The sequence below is a fragment of the Pezoporus flaviventris genome, unplaced genomic scaffold (assembly GCF_033815535.1).
Source record: "Pezoporus flaviventris isolate CSIRO_AGI_PZ_B2104156 unplaced genomic scaffold, CSIRO_AGI_Pfla_v1 ptg000036l, whole genome shotgun sequence".
NCBI classification, from domain to species: Eukaryota; Metazoa; Chordata; class Aves; order Psittaciformes; family Psittacidae; genus Pezoporus; species Pezoporus flaviventris.
The window spans coordinates 15,527,973-15,549,973 of record NW_026892584.1 but is presented as its reverse complement, the minus strand read 5'-3'; the positions used below and the strand labels follow the sequence as shown (position 1 = coordinate 15,549,973).

The following is a 22,001-nucleotide window of genomic DNA, read 5'->3' as shown; positions in this document are numbered from 1 at the left end:
TTGCATAGATTTTTCAGCACTGTATTGTTTCTTTTGGTGATGTGATCCAGTGAGGATGATTTTTTTTTTTTTTATTTGCCAAAATACAGAAACTGAGTTTCAAACTAATGCTTTGTTTCTTGCACAGATAAGGATGGTTGGCAGTACTTGTTCCCAGTGAAAAATGCAACATTGAGAAGTAGGTTGGCTCTGCGCTGTCTTGACAACTGGCCTCTTGATGTCTGCTTGGAAATCCTAGCTTATTGCATTTCTGATTTGGGCATAGCTGATGAACTGAAAGCCATTCTGCAGAGCAGGAAGAAAGAACTTCAGGTTTATCAGAAGGTACAAAGTTATTCTTCAAGTAACCAGTGAGATGAAATAGGTAGCAGGGAGCAAATATGCTTCCCCTTTGAAAAAGTTGTAGCCTTTGGTTCTTTTTTCATTATAATAGTTTTTCAAGTGTTTCATCCAAAATAATTCATGCGTTTTCAGTGCTGTAATACCCAGTTGACATTCTGCTCCCATCGTTCGTAACTCTTCTACTCTCATATTAGCATCCAGGTCTGCAAACATGAATAGACATAAACATTTGTATGAGGCTCCTTTTTTGCAAAATATTTGTTTTTCCATTCTATACAAATTCTAGAGTCTTTTGAAGCTTTCTGTGGTGATTCATCCTTTTATAAGGTGCAGATATACCAGGGCATGGTGTACAAAACTAGTGGTCCAATATGTGTGTTTGTATTGCAGTCAGTTCTAACTGCAGGTTAGTGGAGATACACAAGTTCGGTCAGACTACCTGGCTTGGAGTTCAGCACAGACTGAAAAGCCAAACAGAGTGAAAAAGAAGTCATAAATCCCTGCTGAGCTGTCTAGTGGTGGTTCTACTAACTGACAGCTCAGTTGTGTCTGTTGGTGTCAGCAATGCCTGCAGTGTACATGTACTTTTTCATCCATAATTATTGCCATTTAGTGTTGTGGTTTAAGCCAAGGACATCTAGTCTTGCAAAAACCTTCCGTTATAAGTGTGCTTTGTAGACTCATACCTTTGAGAAAGTTGTGTGGTCATTTTTATAGTGCAAGTGCATTACAACATCCTAGAAAAGGGGTAGACATAAATGTGGGTATCCTTTTTGACTTTTTTCTTTGTATGAAGCAGTTCTTGATGTGATCAGCTCAGCTGTTCCCTTAGACTTTATTGTTGTAGATAAAGCTTTTATAATTTGTGCTATCCTAATACTAACTTCCTTTCAGATTCTGAATGTGCAAAATGAACCGTTGTGGAATGACTGGCAGGAGCTGAAAAAAGCCTGCTCTGAGGACCCCCAGGCTGTCATGAATATAATTCTGAAGGCAAAGGTCAGGCATCCTGTTGTGAATTTTGTTGAATTGGAAGGCTTTAAACTTTGAATAGAAAAATTTATTGAAATAGCATCAGAAAACATTGTTCAGCGGAGATTACCTTGGGAGGCAGGATTGCTTTGCTCAGTTCTGTGCTTCAGAAACACACACAGATCTGTATTTAATGTCAAGATTTACATGTAGTTAATAATCTGTAAATTTAAGTTATAACTCTTACTCTGAGATACAACTTGTTCTTTTCTCTTAGAATGTTGAAGACTAATAGCATAGTGTTTTGCATAATACAGGGTGATTATTATATAAGTACTAATACTATAGATCTGTCTGGCTTTACTGTGAGATGAAAAGGCATTCTCAATGCAGGCAGTGAGTTTGACAAATTTGACTATCATCTTCCCTTGTCAGTGTAATTATTTACACTGACATTCTGTAGTCTAAACTGCAGAATTTCTTAAGAAGTTGAGCAAAACTTTGGGAGAAACAGCTGTATTGCAGAGGGTAGAGTTTGTCCTTTTATTGTTTTATTTTTACTTCTTTTTTGTTCTTTAGGATTATGAGTTGTGTGAGGAATGGGGGCACTTGTATCCTGTCCCAAGGGAAGAGTTGATCAACTTTCACCGTGAGCACCTTCTTCACTTACTGGAGATAGGAGACATGGAAAAAGCATTGCAGGTAACAGCAAGACTCTTTCAGACTTGCATCCATAGGTCAAATAAGTTGAGAAACATTTTTTTTGGTTTTTTTTTCATGTGTATTTTCATGATCTTTTTGGTTTCTTCGTTAAGAGATGCTGTTTGCTTAGATATGCTTTCAGAATCCCTGCTCTCCCCTGTTCCATTGAAGTGAAAATCCAGTTTGGCAATCTCATTGTTGGAAATGTCACTTACATGGAATTGAAAGGCCCATTGTACTTGAAAAATGATAATGAAGCATTTCTGTGCTGCTTAAACAGAAGAACCAGAAGTGAAACTATTAAGAGGAATTGGTCAGTTGTGCTTCAGTTCCCAAATTAGTGAAGTGTGAATTCTTCCAGTTTAATTACAGAGCTGTTGCTAATAACAGAGAGCATAAAATAAAGTGCAGGCTCTTTCAGACATAGCTTTGAAAGTACTCTGGAAGCAAAGGGAAGACTTCTGACCACTACACCTTCTGACCCATTCCTTCTTTAATTTTTGCTTAATTTGATTTTTAAAATATTTTGATTAGTAAATGGAGCAAATAGGCAATGAGTAGTCTATAAATGGATTATCTAAATCATCCTTATATATGTAAGACACTTGTGCAGGTTAATTTGCTTAAGGCAATAATCTTTGGGGGACTGACAGTTATAAAGGATACTCCGCAGGAGTGTAGCAGGGATTCACTGTATTTTGTTTGCTTTTATAGCTTTTACAAAGGATTGAAGACCCTGGCATTTGCCTTGCCATCAGTGAACAGTCCCTTGACCAGCATCCAAACTTGACAGCCTCTCACTTCTTGGCTGATTACCTCACAGCTCACTTCTATGCAAATCTGACAACAGCACGCTGTAATGAAATCCAGGCACTCTATATGGGATCAAAGGTGAGTAAAATTCCTGCATTGTGGGATTTATGGCAAAATATAATTATATAAGTAATTTTATAATACATAATACATAAAGTCTGTACCTTTTACCAGAGTATTCTCACCATATCAGGTCTAAGATCCTCAGTCTTGAGATCCAAAGCAAAGTTTAGAGATGGCTTAAAACTTCTCTTCCCCTTGTCCATCTTTGCAGTTCCTGTATTATGAGGTGGTTGTAGCTCCCGGTGTGAACAGAGCAGTCTTGTATTTGAGCTGTAGGGAGTGGAGAAATGCATATCCTAAATGAGGGTATGGGCAGAATAAAATAGAATTTTGGTGTTTATCAGGACAGTTGCTGTCTTTGTCCCATGTGAAAAAGGAAGCATCCTCAAACTTACTGTCTGGGTCAGAAACACCAGGTGTCCTACATATGCCTGCCTGTATGGTCTTTGACACTTACAAGGCATGTTTTTGCCCAAGTGCCTTCCAGGGGTAGACAATATCACTACTCTTTTTGGATGGTCATTGCCTTTACAGAAGTTGTACAGGTTCTGTGCTCAGCCTAGGAATAGATGCATTCATTAACCAGTGGATTATCTTAGTCACATGCATTATATGTAAATAAAATGCAGTGCTTTTGGTAATGTCTGTTTTATTGTAGGAGTACAAATAACAGTTTGCTCCAGTATGTGCCACAACAGTATTTTGTCAGGCTTCGTGTTTCCTTACTTGTCACTTCTGAAGAGATAGTTAATATGGACACTTCCCAAAATAAATTGTCTTTGAGAAGAGAAATAAGAGCAATTCTCCTAATATTTCCTCAAGTGATGTAAGGATAATGATTGGGCTAATACTCTTTTATTATTTTATTAAGAGAATGTGCTCTACCTTACTGTTTGTCACAGGGTCACAGAATGCTTTCCACTCTTCAACTTTGAAATGAGATGGTGTTCTATAGAATGGGAAAGTGGAAGCTGAGTAATTTCTGCAATCCACTCAATAATTCTGTAACAGTAGTAGGAATAGGTCTGAGAAGTCCCACCTCCAATTTTTGGCCTCTGTATGTTATTCCATTCTCTTCATAAGCTACTGTGCTAGTTTCTTGTCTTTAGTTTTACAGAAACACAGATTTGAAGGTATATAATTTTAATAGGCTCTTTGTCTTATGTCTCAGGTGCTGCTGACTCTGCCTGAGCTCTCCCGTGTTAACTACTTCCACCTGTCCTCCAGGCCACTGCTCATGCTGGAACAGCTTCTCATGAATATGAAGGTGGACTGGTTAGCTGTTGCTGTGCAGACACTGCACCAGCTCTTAGCTGGGCAGGAAGTTGGTTTTACTGTAGAAGACATTGACAATTTGCTCTCCAAGTATGCAGAAAAAGCTCTCAACTTCCCTTTTTCATTAAAAGAAAAAAGATCAGGTGACTGCCTGTGAGAATGCTGTTTTACACTTGGGAAAGAAGGGCCAATTTCCACCTAGAATAATTTCACCAACTGTGGCAAAACATTTTCGGATATGTGCCTCCAGTCTCCCTCTAGCCCAGAAAGTTCTTAAAGTCTTAAAGCCCAAATGTTCTTTAAGTCTTTGCCTGTCTTGTAAATAGATATTCTCAAGGACCAACAGGTTCAAAAGTTTCTTGTACTTTGCTCCTTTTGGGGGATCTCTTTTCTTCTAAACTTAATTTCATTCCTGTTTAACACAAAGTCACTGATGTCTTAAGGAGTTCTAAAACCTGCCCTCCTACCAGAGTGCTATTCCTTTTATCATATAAAGGACGTTTAAACCTGTAACTCTTTTTAACATTCTCAGCCCAGTTCATCTTTCTGCTTTGCCAGTCCTTTCTCAGCCATGTTGTCTGATTTTTCCTGTGTTTGGTGCGCTCAGGGTTTTAGAACTGGAACACCAGAGGGTGCTGCAGATCGATTCTAGTGCTTTTGTTTCACTGTATTAATAAAGTGCATGGTGTGGGAACCTATCTATTTATACGTACCTATATGGTACCAACTTGCTTTATGCCAGTTCCAAATGTTGACTCTTCATTTCATGATTTAAAGATGCAGCTCTTGCTAACAAAAAAGCAGCACTTATCTGTCTTTTCATGCCAAATGACATATAGTTTTTCAAGAATGTTCCTTCCACTGTGATGTGAAGCATTTAATATTTTCCATGAGCATCTTGCATCAGCTAAGGCTTTTCACATCTGATACTTATTCTCTGCTTTATTATCCCTGTGCCTATCAGTAGGCCATAGCTTTGATAAGGATCCTTTTCTGTGTCTTAGGTCATTGAATATATAGTTTTGCCTTAACTGTTGTGAGCAATTTTCATGAACACATAGTAATTTGTAATTACATAGCTAGTCCTGTTTTGTTCTGTCATTCTTACATACCCCTGTGAATGGATTCCTCTTATCTTTGTAAAAATAGTTAGATGTATGGCCAGGATTGTTCTCCACATTTTTCATTTCCCCCCCTTCCCTTTATTCTAGATTCTCTCATACGTATCCAAGAAAGCCTCAGTCAGGTATTGGAGTCTGAAACAATGTCTAAATTGGGATCATCAGAGCTATCTCCTGTCAGCTTTACTGGTAAGGTTAAGTCATTGGTGCCATTTTCTTTGAACCTGCTCATATTTGTTTTATCTCCAGTGTACGTCGGTCCTGCCACTTAATAGTAACTTGGGCTGCATTTAATGCAGGTTAGTAGATCTCTGCAGTTGGGTGCTTTGGGTCCAATTAAAAGAAAACTTACAAGGGAACAAGAAGTTTACAGCTCTGTTTTGAGAGGTATCTACAATGTCTCTGAAAAATCAGCACAAAGGCTTTCTGTTCCAGACAGCACAGAAAAACCCAAGCCTGAACAGGCCATAGGAAGGTGGACTACATCTGCAGTGGGTTACCAGTGCTGCAGATTAATCTTTCTGTGTCATGACTTCTCAGTCTGGGTACATAGGCAGAGCTTGTCTGGAAGCCCATCACTGTGGTGCTTCTCCCTGTTTTCCTATTCTTTGCTCAGTAGCTTTTTTTATTTCTGGCTCTTAACTTTTTGGCTTTATAACAGAAATCTCATTTGTTGTATTTTTTTCATAGTTCTTTTGGTCTTCGAATTTATTTTTAATAGGATCCCTCTTGTGACCTGAGGGAATGTGACCTTGTATTGTCTGAGAGGCTCCACTCACAGTCCTCAAACACAGATAAATAGAAACAAAAATAATTTAAGCCAAAACAACTGAATAATGCTTATGGCTTAAAATCAATCACTTCTATAGGTTCTGTTCAGCTTCTAATGCAAGAGATGCAGTCTTTGGAGGATATATACTGTGAGAGATACACAGTGTGTGCTCTCAGGAAATGACTAACAAAGGTTATCTTCCAGCCACCGAGGCTGTTGTTTCTCAGCAGCCGGTGGCCTGAACTAAAGCTGCACAATAGTATCCTGATCTACAGTTTAGGTTATCTGAACTGTTCTCTGTTTCTGTATCCTGAACTGAAGACTCTTGCTCTGTCTGCACAAAGCAAAAGCAATGTCTTTGGTTTGGGCTGTGTAGCTCATCAGTTTTTCTCCTAATAGTTAGCTTAATGTTTGTCTGTTGTTGCAAAACTTGAATGCATTGTCCTCTAATGTTCCTTTGCAATCCAGTATTTACTTGGATGAGCATGAGTTAGCGTTATGGAATGGAGATTTTTTTTTAGTTTTTCTAGTTTAGCATCCATGTGCACAGAAGGTGGCTTGCAGGGCTGCAGTGACATGTGGAACTTTATAATTAGCCTGTAGTGCAGCTGGCTCACAGCACACAAACTAGAAGCCAGTCTAATACTGTAAACTTGATTCAATGAATCAGGAGACCCCAAAAGCTAAAGGTTTAAACTTCTGCCTCTGGCAACTGATTTCTGCACATTAGATTTTAAAGGGGACCAGAACAGGGAGGATATGCTGTTGCTAGTCATACCACACTTTTCCTGCAATTAAAAAAAAGTCCCAGTCTTCATGAGTGTCAACACTGGGTATCTTTAAGATCATATTTTATGCTGTATCATTCTTTGGTACCCATATACTGGGGTATATGCATGTATGTATATAAACATACATATACTGGAGTATTTATTTCTTCCTCATCTAAATGTCTGCATATGATAAAAGATCAGATGATGACAAGTTGGTTTATGCCTCTCTAATGATTATGGTCGAGGTCTATTAGTATGTACTGTTGCTTATAAGTATTGAAATGCTATGAGTTTATAATCTTACAGTTTTATCTTAAAGTATATATATTCCTTAAGCAATGCTATTTTGCTATGCCTGGTTGAAGGTAATGCTAATCATCTTGTGAGACAGAAAGATCTTACAGTCTCAGTAAATATGTAGTGTTTTCTGCTATTCAACAGTGCATTAAAGAGCTTAAATCTCGTTCTGTGTTTTTATTGGCCTGGCTCTTTCTAAGGTGTCACCATATCTGCAGGTCCCAGAGACAGAATTCTGCAGCAGAATTTGTGCCCTCAAGAATTTGTGCCTCCTGAGAAGCCGCCACCAAAGCAGCAATGGATACCTGATGACACTGAAACGATATGTATGGTTTGCAAAACTGAACGTTTCACTATGGTAAGGAGCAAAAATTAAGTACAGACATGTGACCGTAATACGAAAACTTGCTCATAGCCTGTCCTAACAGACACTAGCTACTTCAGAAAGTTTGTCTTCATCAGCACAGGCCTGACAAGACTGCCAGTACTTTGATATTTAACCATTAGTTTCTATTCAGTGAGTTGAGGAGACTAGCAACAGTTAGCTCTTCAAATACTGTGAAGTGTTAGAGCCACAATAGGAAATCTGATCATCAGAGAGGAGAAAATTGTAAGATCTAAAAAATGTATAATAGCAGTATTAATGTTTCAGAAATCTGTTTAGTTGACTGTGCTGGCAAGAAATAATGTGAGCATCATATTTGGATGAAAATGTATACATGTTGTTGGTTACACTTTGCTAAGACCTGTTGATGCATTGACTACTTGAGCAACTGCATTGGTGCTGTCAGGGAGAAGAATAATTTGAAGTTTTGCAGTTGTTTTGGCAATCTGTTATCTTGTGTTGTGTAGTGTACTGTTTTTCAAAGTATCTGTTGATTTTTAATTTGGAAATTACTAAGATGGTGTCAGAAAGACAGTCTACAGCTTTTAACTTTTCCAAGAGATGACCTAACTAGCACAGTGGTCAAAACTGGGACAATTTAAAAATTGAAAGCTGAAGACAGCAACAAACGTGTTTTAAATACCTGCCTCTGACTTTTGGGTTTGGTTTCTTTGGGGTTTTTTTGATTTGCCATGCCCTCTCTGGGAAGGAAATGTAATGGTGAGAGTCCATCATTGTATAGTTCTGAAAAGCCTTACTGTGCTTACTGTTTCTTCTCTTCAAAAGGAGTACATTTACTCAAGAGTGGAGGCAGACATTGGAGAGGACTTTAGTAAATTCTTTCTATTGCTCATCCATGACCTCTTTTGCCTAGTTTAACAGGCGCCATCACTGCAGGCGCTGTGGCAGGCTGGTGTGCAGCTCTTGCTCCACCAAGAAAATGGCAGTAGAAGCTTGCAGAGAAAATCTGTCTCGTGTATGCGATCAGTGCTATAGCTACTACAACAGAGAACATCTGCCTGGCTTGGTAAAAGACACAAGCATGTAAGTCCTTTCATTCTAGTTCTTCTCAATTTCATGTACACAGCAGAGTATATGAATGGAATGAGAGAGAAATAAGCATTTGGGTTTATCTGGAAAATATAATAACATCACTTTAATAAGTTACTTTAACTTTTTGGCCTCCAGCTGCTGGGGTTTTCAGGTTTAATAGGTGTGGGGATGTTCATTATGGCTCAGCTTACTTTTCACGTTAGAAAGAACACTGGAGAGCCAGGCAACAAAGTCTTTAATTCTTTAAGCATCAATTGATCATTAACCTGAGAATTGAATGCTTTGATGCAAAACGCGCTCAATACAAACTACTACAGTATGACAAATTTTCTTGCAGTTTACTTGGCCTCTGGATTAACATCACATGTTGACTAGCTGTGTTGAGCTTATCAGTGGTTAATGTTATTCCATAATCCCTTGATTATGACTTCTTGAACCCTTGCAGATTCAAATACAAGTTCATTATTAGATAGACTTTGAAACTGCCTTTAATAAAAGAGACAGCTGTAATGACAGATTTTCATTATGTGGTTGCTTAAAGCTGAAATTCCTTTGTGTATGTTAAGCCAGCTGGTGAAAAGTGCAGCTGAAAAGAGTGACTGTTACTCTCTGTGACCCTGTCAAGCCTGCTGATACTGCTGTCTGGGTCACAGAATGTAAAACTCTGTTTCAGCTGCACTTTCAGCTGCATTCCCTCTTTTCCTAGCAAGCCTGCAGATAGCAGTATTCCACTATGGCAGTACTGGCAGGCTTGCTATGAAAAGAGCAATACTGTGCAGATCTGAGAAGGAACCTCTGAAAAAAATCAGTCACCTCTAGTTAAACCAGTTTGCATCAGAATGGTTGCTTACTCTGCCAGATTTGGTCAGCAGAGCCTACCAGTAAGTTTGAATGCCGTTTGTCGTGTTTTTATTAAGTGTCTGGGTTTGTATATCAAAACCAATTAAATCTGAAAGACAGAGATCTGGACGCCAAAACTTTAATTTTTTTTCTGAAATACTGATACTGGGAAGCTCTTGTTCTTGGTGTCTGCCTTTTTATGATACGTGCAACAGTACTATTCCTAATGAAGGTTTTAAGAACTAATTACTTAGTGTAGTTGACATACAACAATGCAGAGGAGGGTATTTCCAGATAGTAGGGGTTAGGGGCAGGGCAATGAGTCAGGGCAGGGAGGGAGAGAGGTTAGATTTTTTACAAGACAGTGTTCTGAGAAGGCTAGTTGTATTCATGTCTCTTTTAAAACTGTTTTCCTCAGTGTGCTGGAGTAGGCATAATGTTTTTTTTCTGTCATTTTATTACAGCAGAAAGGAAGATGAGGACCAAGTAGAAGGTGAGGAGCGTGGTAACATTAAACTTCAATTTATTATTTGTTTTTAAAGTGCCTGATGAGCAGCAGAGTTAGAGATAAGAAGCTGGAGACAGAGATCATGGAATCACAGAACCATAGAATGGTTCAGGTTGGAAAGCACCTTAAGATCATTTAGTGCCAACCCCCCTGCCATGGGCAGGGACACCTCGCACTCAACCATCTCACCCAAGGCTTCGTCCAACCTGGCCTTGAACGCTACCAGGGGTGGTACATAGTAGATAGGAAGTTGATGCATCTAGTTGCAGCTGAAGGGTGATAAAAACCTCAGTTACAAAATACCACTAATGTTCTTTGTATGAGCAGGCTGAAACTGAGCATTCCAAACTTCTGTGAATGCAAATCGAGATTTAGGAGAAATGTCTGAGTCAATATTGAATGTGCTGAATGGGGATTAAAGGAAGGAACTGAAAAACAACAGCAGTTGGAGACTGCACTTTGCATACTACAAACAGCCAGTGAGAGGCTGTGGTGTACGTAGGAATTAACCCACTACAGAGCTGTGCTGAGTGATCCTCTTTTTACAAACCATGACAGTGCAACTCAGTACCACTGCAGTGTGCTGTGGGGTTTGATACCCCATGCTGGCTGGGAGTAGCATAGGATGAGGCCCCTCTCATGGGTCTGGTGGTATCCTGAGTTCAATCTCCTTTGTTGTTGTGTGAGTATGGACTAACAATTTCACTTCAGAGCCTCAGTTTCCACATCTATACCCATATTCTGAAAAGAAGATACAGGCAGTGAAATCAGTGTACCTTTTCTTCTACAGCTGGTTCTTCAGTTTCCCTTTATAGCTGTAACCCACAGCTCTCAAATTTCTACTTCTCTCCTGCTCAGAAATATTTAATAACTTGCCTGAGGGAAGGCTAAAGGGGGAAGGTTGCTGTGCTTGATGTCCTGTAGGATAAGAGTTGGATAATCATTTGAAGATACATTACTGGAACCAGTTTTTCATGACAGGGTGTTGGTAACAGTGAGAATGAGTTTAAGTACAATTTGGCAGCCTTCTGAGGAATGGAAATGTTTCTGTAATCTGTATGCTGGACATGTGATACTGGCAGAAAATGGCACAGTGAGAGGATTACACGATTGTTTTACAAGAGTATAGAAATACTCTCCATTATGTGTCTTTAGCCAGTCTCATTGTACGATGATTCTACCTTCAGGGGGGTGGGGGGGCTGATGTTGGCTGTAGAAACTTCTAATAGTGACTATTCCACAGTGGTGCGAATACCCAAAGCAACTGAGCTTGAATGGATTTTTTCCCTGAATGAAGAGGAGAATGAAATTGTACGCAGTGAATTTTATTATGAACAGGTGAGGTCTGGAGAAAGTTGAATATAAGCACTTTCCTTGTGAACTACCTCAGTACCCATGTTTGTCTATCTTTCCTTGAATTGTCAGGCTCCCAGCTCTTCCTTGTGTATTGCCATCCTTAGCCTGCACAGTGAAAGCATAGTTTGTGGCCACCAGCTGATAGAGCACTGCTGCAAGTTGTCCCAAGGGCTCATGAACCCTGAGGTGGATGCTGGTCTGCTTATGGACATCATGAAACAATTGCTTTTCAGTGCCAAAATGATGTTTGTAAAAGCTGGAAGGAGCCAGGACCTAGCTCTCTGTGACAGGTGATTTATCAGATGTTCACTAGAGTGTATTGAGGTATTGTCAAGACCATTATCCTTTTTACTGGGGAGTTGGAGGGTGGGAGGCTGGTTTTGTAATTGTACTATGGATGTTTTAAACAAGAAGAGAGGTTCATAATTTAAGAATAATATAAGAGTTAAAATAGTAGAAATTCAAGTAATATGACTACACAATACTTAGAAAATTATCAGGGTAGGTAGAAGCAATCCACAAAAACTGGGATAAATATTTTACTTCTGATATTTTATGCGTGCTTTCAGTTTTTATTTGAATATAGGATTTTAAACCTGCGCATCTTGAGAATGAGGATTTTACACTTCCCTCAGGTTGTGTCCTACAGAGCTTGAGGTCGTGGGTGTAATATATACACTTCACACATACTAGTTTGATTTGGTAACACAGTGTCTGCTGTCAGCTTCTGCCAGTGTTCTACTGAATGTGGCAATAACAAAAAAAAAATAAACCATAAAAAATATTCTGAGTAGGATAGTGTGATGGATAGAGAAACCTGCTATACTGGTGACTAGGAACCACTGCTTTAAGAGTTGTCTTTGACATAAAGTTCTTTAAGTGTATGATAATAGTGACAGCATATGTATTTGCTTAATCTTTGTTTTCTCCTAGCTACATCAGCAAAGTGGATGTGTTGAATATGTTGGTTGCTGCTGCCTACCATCCAATACCATCTTTGGATCAGATTCTCCTCCCTGCAGCAGTAACAAGATTAAGAAATCAGCTTCTGGAAGCAGAGTACTATCAACTAGCTATAGAGGTAATGACAGTGGAGGGATGTCGGTGTTAATAATGCTTCTGTAGTGGCTCTCATTTTTCTTCCTCTTGAGTTCAGATGGATGTGATGTGTGAAATGGACAATATCTAAAGAGTTGAAAAATTGGATTAAGTTTTTAAACAAGGAAGAAATTATTTTATAAGCACTGGAAAAAAAAAATACTGAGAAGGAAGAGTCTTCTGCTGTGGCTGCTGAAAGGAAGGGCAGGGACCTTGTTTCCCAGGACAGTTAAAACTGGAATGGAGTAACTGCAAGGAAATCATTACATAGAGGACTCTTGCATCCAGTAGAAGGGCTGAGGCAATAGTAAGACACCTTGTCCAAGCATTTACTTTGAAATCAGCAATGGTAGCAAATCTGTCTATTGGAGTTCATCTTGTGTTCCTGTCATCTTCTGTTTTCTTCCTGCTCCTAGGATTTTGTAAGCTTCTGGTTTATTGCTTTGCAGTTTGTTAAACACAGGATTATGATACTGCAAACTGGATTAGGATTTATAAGGGGTAATAAACAGTAGGAATAGATGACCTGTTTGAATACAAGCAGTTCATGCTTTAAGGCAGCTGGTTCACTAAAGAAAATCAGGAATAAATCTGATCAGCAGAGTTACCTGAAATAAAAAAATTGCTGGCAGTTCATGAGGCATCTTCTGTTGCTTTTTTTTCCTTTTTCCTAAGCTACAAACCTGATGATTTCTGCTCTGTAAAAATCTGCTTTAAAAAAGCAGATGTGAAAATGTCCTGAGTTTTAAAAATACTGAACTGAAATTTCCTGTATAAATCTTTGCTTCAATTTGTACAATAAAAAGTACTTCTACATTTGGAGATCACAGGTGTTTTGGTGGTTGGCATTTTGTGCAGGTAATACAGAAATAATCAGCACAGGTTTTTCATGTTTTGTTTGGGTTTTAATGGGACATGCTCTAGGGATTTAAATGTCACAATCACAGACTGTGTGATAAGCCAGCTTTCCTGTTTTCTGTAGTGGTACTGCTTTGCAATAATAATAAACAATTTTTAATTTAGGTTTCTACAAAATCTGGGTTGGATCCAGGTGGAGCATGGCATGCCTGGGGCATGGCTTGCCTTAAAGCTGGAAATTTAAGTTCAGCCAGAGAGAAGTTTAACCGATGTTTAAAACCACCTATGGATTTAAACCAGCTGAGCCATGGTTCAAGGCTGGTCCAGGATGTGATACAGTACCTGGAGTCCACAGTGAAGCCCATACTCATTGCGGTAAGAGTATTTCTGTTCTGTCTGCTCTGAAGAGCTACACCGAAGCTAAGTGTTGATGTTTAATACACATCTTAAAACAATGCATATCAGGTGTGTTACGTTTTTGTCCTTCTTTTGTCATGACTACAGATTGCAAACTGAATATTGTTGATAAATTTTTTAGATGTTTCATCGCAGTGAATTGGTGGCTGAGAACCAGATCATGCTTGGTAGAGGGGAAAGAAGCTGCGCTGGTTGATTTGTGTTATTCCTACAATCTTGAGGAAATTAAACTCAATTCCAACAATATGTTGTGATACTGTAGTGATGCCATTTTTGTACTGAAACTCTGACAGCTTTGCAGGGATTCAGGGGAGAAATTACAAATGCTTTCCAACTGTTCTTAAACACTGTTTATTATGTGTTTTGGAATTATTCTGGAAGTTCTAATTAGGTACCAAAAATTACTTTTAGTACTAAGTAACTGCAGAATCATAATCATGAAAGACCTCTTAGTAGTATATATTTTAGGAGAATAAAAAAGTCTGATTGAACTATTTATTGAAGTAGCTGTTGACAGTGGAACTGTGTTTAAATAAGCCTCCTGTCTGTCCCATGGCTAGCTAGCCATGCTAGGTACAGCAACACACAGCACCTCTATTGGTAGCAGAGTTCCAATCTGGTGTTTCTAAAAAGCGTTTACTGGATTTTCACCCTTCTAAAGCAATACCTATTTTAAAAACAAAAATAATAGAATACTTCAAGGCCAAGTGACAAGATCTAACTGAAAAGAAAGTTTTACTCATTAACTATCATTGATTCTGTGCTTTAATGGCAGGATGATGATTACTTTGCCACGCTGAGGGAACTTGAAGCAACACTGAGAACGAGAAGTCTATCTCTGGAGATGATGTGTGAGGGGAAGATTCAGCACAACAGCTACTATCAAGAGTGCTTGTTCTATTTACATAGTTACAGCACTAATCTGGCAATAATAAGCTTTTACATGAGGCATGACTGTATGAGAGAAGCCCTGCTTCACTTGTTAAATAAGGTGGGTAATCTGATTTGCTATCACCTAAATTGAAATTTGAAAAGTAGCTAAGAGGGTTTGAAGGCCAGTTTCAGACAGTAATGACCACCATGCAGCATTCTGGGTGGTTCTCTGCACAGGAGTTTTTGGAGGTCCTAAATGTTATATGCACTATCTAGGGACTGACAAGAATTCAGTGAAGTGAAAAATTAACTTTGCTCTGAACATCTTGTGCTTAATCTCTCTCTCAGTGGCTTCTATAGAGGAGCAAGTGTTTGCTTTGTTTGGGGTTTATTGTGAGGTTTTTTTATAGAGGTACACATCAGCAGTTCTTGGTCTTTTTTTCTGCAAAGCTGAAAACCTGGGATTATTGTCATAGAGTTCAGAAAAGAGGAGGAAAACTTTGGATTCCAGCATGCTGATAACACTGAACACTTCACTCTGTCACAGTGGTTCTGTCTCTTGGTATTGTTTGTTGAATCGGACACCCACGTTTGCGCTTCTGTAACCAATAGGGATATAAGGCAATAGAGAGTCCTGTCCCAGAGGACAGGAATCTAAGGAAGCCAAAAAGTGGTTTCCAGTTCTCCCTTAAGAAGACTGCGTAATATAGAAGGGCTTAAGAATCTCTGGAGACAACAGTTTGTTACAATTAAACCTAGAAATTATTCCAACAAGGTTCTCATTAATTAAGTGTGCTTCTTTTGGACAAGGGGACTGGTAGTGATCGTGCAAACTAGAGAGGAAGATTTGTTACCTTAAAGCAGTAAGGTACTAGGCTTCTGATGAAATATTTTGCGGTTGGATGTCTGGAAACATTTTATGCACACAGGCTTTGTAGCTGGTATCTTATGCTTAGATTTAAAAAGAAAAAAATAACCCATATTATGGCCTGCATAAACATTTTTAAGACATGTTGTGACACATGCTTCTTTCCATAGTAACTGCAGTGTGTGAGCCTGCATTTGTGAGACCATAGTAAATATCTCCGTCAGCTCAGTACTTGTGAGGTTTCATCTGAACTGCTGTGCCCAGTTTTGGGCTCCCTGGTACAAACCAGACGTTGTCAGAGTGGAGGCAAATCTAATGGAACGCCACCAAAGTGGCTAGGGGCCTGAGGCACGTGATATCTGAGGAGAGTGATAGAGCTAGTTTTTTCCAGCTTGAAGAAGGAAAGGCAAAAGAAGACCTTTGTCCTGTTTTCAGCTTTCAAGTGGGTGATTATACCAAAGATAGATCCAGGGTTATCTCAGATGTGCATAGTAATAGGGTAAGACATAGTAAAAGGGTAACAGACAGAGAGGCTACTAAATTGCCATATTATCATGTGCAGAACTTGACAGGCCCAGAGCAGCATGACCTAACTTGGAAGCCATTCTTTGAATGGGGATTTGAACCAAATGACCTCTGGAGATCCCTGCCAAACTAAATTATTTAGTAATTTTATGATCTCTGTCACTTATCACTGCTTTATGTTATTAAGGAAAATCAACAAGCCACCAGTGGCTTGCTTTAGGCTATGTTTCTGATGTGTAGGAATCCCCACCAGAAGTGTTCATTGAAGGGATCTTCATTCCAAGTTATGAAAGTGGAAAACTGCATATGTTGGAGAACTTGCTGGAAACCATTGATCCAGGATTGGAGAGCTGGGGAATCTACTTGATTGCAGCCTGCAAATACTTGCAGAGAAAGAACTACTACCATATTCTCTATGAGCTGCAACAGTTCATGAAGGTAAGATGAGGGTCAGTGCCATCTCTTTCAGTGAAATGTTGGATACTGTCAGACTTCGTTATTAACTTTGGTGTAAATCTGCATGATGGGCAGGTATATTTTTGCTACTTTCCAGTCCTAAGAAACGGGTAGGAAGGCCTGAGCCTGACTGAAGCCTGTCTGCTATGTGTTTGTCATGGATCTGGAGCATTGCAGTAGCTTTAACGGCTGTTTTAATGAAAACAGGTCATTACCTGCTTTGTTTGAGCACTTAAGTACAGGCAACGATTAGTGAAGGTGGTGTACTTTAGTCCACCTTAGTGTTCAGTATATTCCTTCTAGGATCACGTTCGTGCTGCCATGACCTGCATTAGGTTTTTCACTCATGGAGCAAAGTCTTACACTGAACTAGGAGGCAAACAGACATGGCTTCTAAAGATCAAGGACCATCTCAAAGTCTATCTGCAGGAGGTCTCAAGAAATTCAGGAAGGAAAAAAATGGCATGCACTTTTCGGAAGAAAATGTCTGCTACAGATGTGTCAAGGTATCAATAAACAAGAAGCTAAATCATATTAAAGGGGAAGTTCAGGCTTTTGTGGGAGTTTTTAGGACATGAATTTTTTTATTTAGGGGGGTGTTGGTTTTTGTTTGTTTTTTGTTTTCGTGTTTGTGTTTAAGTTGGATTTAGCTGTGCTTGACCCAAATCTGACTTTTATGTAGTTGCAGTTATAGGATTCCTGTTACCTTTTCCCTCAACAACCCAGGAGATGAGCAGTTGTTTCTACTAAAAATATCAGTCTGTGCATCATCTACCTTCCTTTAATTAAAAAAAAAAAAAACAACAAAAAGCCAAACAAACCCTCCGCAATGCAAGCAGTCTCTTAGTGCTTAGCTGCTTACCAGGGTTAACTCACAACATTCAACCGTGCACAAGTTATAGGTGCCAAACATAACTAAATCCCTGTATTCGAAACTTGAAGTGTAAATTTAGCCAGATATCTCTTGTACTTGGGGTTTTGTACCCTGTTTTTCTTAGGGGCTTGTTTGTTTCCTTTTTTTTTGGGCTAGACACTAACTTAAAGGTGGGGGAAGTGTGCGTGATGAGGTGGAAAAGAGGGAGTAGGTACTTATTTGGAATCCAGATTCTCTGGCTTACTTTGAAATGATGTGAACATGTGCTCACCTTCAGCTTGTGGTGCATAATAACTGCACAGATCTGAAAGTATCTCAGTGCTGCAGACTTGGCTACACTAAAGACAAAGCCAAAAAGTAACTAAAATAATAATTCCTTGGGAAGATGTCTGATTTTGAAATGTGTTCAAGAAAGGGAAGGTTATTATTTGTGTGAACTTCTATTTCAAAATAAAGTCTGATTTTTTTTCCTCTGTCTAGGCACATCAATACAGTTGATCTCCAGATGGAAGTAACAAAGTTCCTGCATCGATGTGAGAGCTCAGGAACCTCTCAAATGACAGGTTCCTCCTTGCCCACACTCTTTGGAAACAATAACATGAAAATGGATGTTGCTTGCAAGGTACTTCTTGCTATTTCAAACACAGCTTTATTTTTCATCAACAGTACTAACTTGATACACACATTGAAACATTGGAGCAGCCTTTCGGTGTTTTCATGGGTAGGTTACTTGTGCATGTATGCAACCTACCATTTATGAAAAATTCATGGTTTTCCTCAAAGTAGCAGAGAACACATGAGAACTTGGAGCTCCTCTCCTCAAAGTTCAGATTTTCAAGGGCAGATGATCCCAAATACTAATAGTAACATGCCTTTTGATTATGCAACCTACTGTGTTTTGAAGCAAGGCAAATACTGCTGTTTATTCTAACCTTTCTTAACTTCATCTTGGCTCCATCCGTAACTTTCCCAGTGTCTCGCAGGAAATCACTTGTGTGACAGTAGACCCTATATTTGCCCTACTTATTGGGGTGGTGCTGTTCTCTGAAGTATTGCATTGACTTTTGTCCTCTGTCTTGGGCAGAATCTGGAAATGCATTATTATTTAACTGTATAATGAAAAAGGAGTGTGCATCCCCGAAATTGTCTCTTCCTCTCAGGTCATGTTGGAAGGCAAGAACATTGAAGAAGGTTTTGGGATTGCATTTAGAGTCCTTCAGGTATGGAAAAACTTGATATAACAAGCACTACTATTATAAATGTAACTCCTGCAAGCAAAAATTGCTTAAGCAAAAGATTTTTTTGCATAATGTCTGTTTAATCCCCCAAAAGAAAAACTTCTTGTGAGAAAAGTTCAGGTCTTAAGTATCCATGTATTTGGAAACTCAGTAAGGAAATGAAAATGCTGCTTCAGTGGGACATTTGTGAGCTAATTGGGTCCTACAGTGGAATTTAATGTATGTTTTCCATTGCTGTATACCTTGTTCAGTGACTTCACTCTGGCAAACCACAATCACTGCTGTGAATGGAGAGCTCTGACTTGGTACCTCTCTGCAGTTCATGATAGCTATGCGATGACAAAATGAATAAAATACATCCAGGGCTGTCTCTATACTATATTCTCCTGGCTGACAGCAAAACTAATTAACTGGAAAATCTCATAGGGGGTCCTCTCCTTCCTCTTGCCTGGGTAGAAGTTGAGGTGCCCATTAGTAATCACAGCTCATGAGGCTCCAAACTTTTCTGTGTGTTTCTCATCCATGTTAGTAGCTGCTAAAAGATACTGCTTCAAGCAGTGCAGTTAGCTGAGACAGAGGGTATATCAGGGCCACTTCTGGACAGAGGTGGCACACTGGAAGAGTATTTGTGGATATGGCAGGTTCTGCTCCCATTTTGGGGTCAGAATGTGCAAGGCAGAATGCCTGTTGGTAGTGAGATGGAGAGCCTTAGAAAAACAGCACTTCTTGGCAGCAACAGCAGCCACTACCCCCCATTAAAACTGGAGCAGCACATCCAGCTGCCTGGCATCGCTTCTGCTTCTTTCTTTTTTCTTTATTTTCTTGCCTTATTCATGGCAGGATCAGTCTACAGCTTTATCATCTCTTCCTTCATATGGGAGGTGTATGATGGTCAGTTGCCTTCTGTTTGTAAGGGCACATGAAGGGTGGGCTGCTGGTGGAGTGGCTGGAAGAATATAGTGGGAGCTTGCTAAGTGAGGGAGAGGTGGGGAGGGACCTAGGAAAGATCTTTTGCCAAAGGTAAAAAGAAATCATTATTTTGCCACCCCTGGAAAGGAGATGGGAACAGTGCTCTTGCTCCGCAGCAAAACTGAGTGTCACCAGTCTGATTACAGGAAACCTTTAAGCCAGCCCTGAGCAAGGGTGACTTTCAAATCAGAGGCCCCCAAAAGAGCTTCGATATTCTGTAGCATGGTGTGATATTGTCTTCAAGAGAGATTGTCTCAGCTGTACAGATGCACTGGGCAAAAACCTGCTGAAAACTTTTAATGTGTTGCTTTGATGTACCAACTACCCCTAGGACTTCCAGCTGGAGGCTATGGAAGTGTACGGCAAAGTAGCCAAGCAGCTGGTGAAGCAGCAGAAGTACAGTGAGATTCGGCAGCTCCTCAAGTGTGTCAATGAGTCCGGAGTTGCAGCAAAAAATGATGGGGATAACATTATCCTAAACTGTCTAAATGAGTTCAAGAACATTCCTGCTGAGGTAATTCTTCATGCATTGTGTCCCTTTTGAAATAAAATGGGTACAGTGGAGGCTACACTACAAGAAAGGCTACAGGGAAACCATCCAGTGCTGCTCTATTAGTGAGTCCTTGTTATCTCCTGGCTCTGTACTACATGCATTGTTTAAAGGTGGGAGTGTGTGGTTTGCCTTATGCAAGTTATGCCATGTCTGTGATAAAGAGAGGAATTAGACTTTGTCTGCATTTTTGACATCTGCAGCTCTCGCAGTTGGGACAACATAACCATCTAGCTGTGATCTCAACTGCCCTTCCTTTATGCAGGGTTTTGGTGCTTGATGGGTTGAAGATTTGCAAATCATAGTCACTCTAAATGTGAACACCTTTTCCCTTCTTTGGATTACAGGATCTTGATAATCTGATTCAGGATATGGACAGTGATGAAAACAAGGTAAGTAAAAGTACAACAGAGGAGCTCCTTTAGCAAGAGCTAAACAGCCCAATCTTGGACTGTAGCCTACGTGTTCTCTTTTACCATCTTCTCTCTCATCCTCATTCAAGCCAAAGATTTGAAGGTCACTTCCTAGATTGTAAAAACCGCAGTGAATTCCTCAGGGCTGTGGTGTTTGTGATTGTAGAGCTGTGAGATGAAAGTTTGTGGTTTTGTTATCCAATGTCTCAGGTGCCAATGTAAATTTCTAGTGATGGCAGACAGCTAATGAGGATCAACATACCTCCAAGATGACCATGTCAGCTTACTGTTTCAGGAGTATACTATTTCTATTGTGATCAAGAGTTAAATAATAAAACTTCTCAAATTCTGATATACTTCTTTTCTTAGAGGAAGCAAGGGTTAAACTACTTTGTTTCTTCATTAGCTTTCATACCAGCCAGCCATGCCTCTGGAGAGTCACAGATAAATTTGTGAACTGCAGGTGCATGTTTACGGAGGAAGAGGCTGTGGCTCAGCATTTGTGGCTTGTTGTAGATCCTGTGTGGTCTAGCTGGGAATAAAATCTTGAGATTTGTGACTGTCCTCTGGCCTGCTCCAACTGACAAACTCCCTATGAGGGCATGGTAATTCATGCACAAAATAGGATCCCTGATTCTAATTACATGGTGACACAGTAAAAGGGGTTTCCACAACAATAAAATACAGCTGTCTATCCATCTTTTACACTGAGATCTGATCCATGCCATATTCCACTTCATAATAAGCTGCTACTACCTTGTACAACGTGGTTTTGAACTATGTATTTCCAGTGAATGTTGTTGAACCTAATGCTGTTAGTTTACTACAGCTTTCTAACTGAGTTCTGATTGCCTCTTCTGCTTCAGATCCAGGCCTATGTGATGTGCAACAAGTTGCGTTCTGCCTACCTTGTCTCAGTGAGGCAGGAAAAGACCAGAGCAGTGCAGCTAGTGCAACATGTGCGACAGCTAGCTGAGAGCAGCAGAGATGACATTGTGAAGGCCATCTGTACCCAGTGGCTCCTGGCACACCAGCCCAAAACCAGAAATCGACTTCCCCAGGGCACTAGGAAGAAATAAGTGATTGACATTCACCACCATACAGAGAGGCAAGACTTCAAGATGGCTTAAAGGCATGTGGCTTAGCAGTCTCTTGGTAACATGGAAATCTCTTGACTGATGTTGGTGGCAAATGGATGCTGCTAATGTGCTCTGGTGAAAGGAAGGGAGCTAAATTACAAGTGCCAGTCCTGTATTTTGACAGTCACTACCTCAGGGTGTTTTTTGGCTGTCTTTTTTGGGGGCAGTTTCAAAGTGAACAAACAAGAATTTAGGTGAGTACTTCTCTTTCTGGGTTGGGAGGGAGGAGGTGTTGGGGTTTGGGCCTTTTTTTTTTTTAAGTCACTGAATTTTATTACATATTTTTTATTTTTAATCCAGAAATCCTAAATAGAACAGTAAAATCTCATCAACTCAGTGTAGCCTGGAGTATAAAACTTCTTGTGATTATGGGTTTCCTGTAAGCTTTTTTGAGATTGGAGACATCTTCTTTTACAAAGACTGAAATGCAGAGATTTTGTTTAAGCCTCTC

General features: G+C 39.7%; 1 protein-coding gene across 6 annotated transcripts in view; it reads left to right on the top strand.

Annotated features, from left to right (window-relative positions):
* ZFYVE26 (zinc finger FYVE-type containing 26) overlaps positions 1-21,673 on the top strand; it is a 46,002-nt gene extending 24,329 nt beyond the window's left edge. For 3 of the 6 annotated variants that reach the window (XM_061463307.1, XM_061463305.1, XM_061463309.1), the window contains 21 exons: positions 128-324; positions 1,237-1,341; positions 1,894-2,016; positions 2,731-2,907; positions 4,064-4,310; positions 5,379-5,477; positions 7,331-7,488; positions 8,390-8,559; positions 9,873-9,901; positions 11,160-11,254; positions 11,342-11,562; positions 12,206-12,353; positions 13,394-13,603; positions 14,421-14,636; positions 16,152-16,349; positions 16,671-16,873; positions 17,722-17,863; positions 18,402-18,461; positions 19,780-19,962; positions 20,346-20,390; positions 21,278-21,673. In XM_061463307.1, the coding sequence (XP_061319291.1) occupies positions 128-324; positions 1,237-1,341; positions 1,894-2,016; positions 2,731-2,907; positions 4,064-4,310; positions 5,379-5,477; positions 7,331-7,488; positions 8,390-8,559; positions 9,873-9,901; positions 11,160-11,254; positions 11,342-11,562; positions 12,206-12,353; positions 13,394-13,603; positions 14,421-14,636; positions 16,152-16,349; positions 16,671-16,873; positions 17,722-17,863; positions 18,402-18,461; positions 19,780-19,962; positions 20,346-20,390; positions 21,278-21,490 (3,239 nt within the window). In that variant the 3' untranslated portion in view covers positions 21,491-21,673. Of the gene's footprint in view, positions 1-127; positions 325-1,236; positions 1,342-1,893; positions 2,017-2,730; positions 2,908-4,063; positions 4,311-5,378; positions 5,478-7,330; positions 7,489-8,389; positions 8,560-9,872; positions 9,902-11,159; positions 11,255-11,341; positions 11,563-12,205; positions 12,354-13,393; positions 13,604-14,420; positions 14,637-16,151; positions 16,350-16,656; positions 16,874-17,721; positions 17,864-18,401; positions 18,462-19,779; positions 19,963-20,345; positions 20,391-21,277 lie in introns of those variants that run through there. The other 3 variants (XM_061463306.1, XR_009745101.1, XM_061463308.1) reach the window with 3 other exon arrangements.
* The last annotated feature ends 328 nt before the right edge of the window (positions 21,674-22,001 follow it).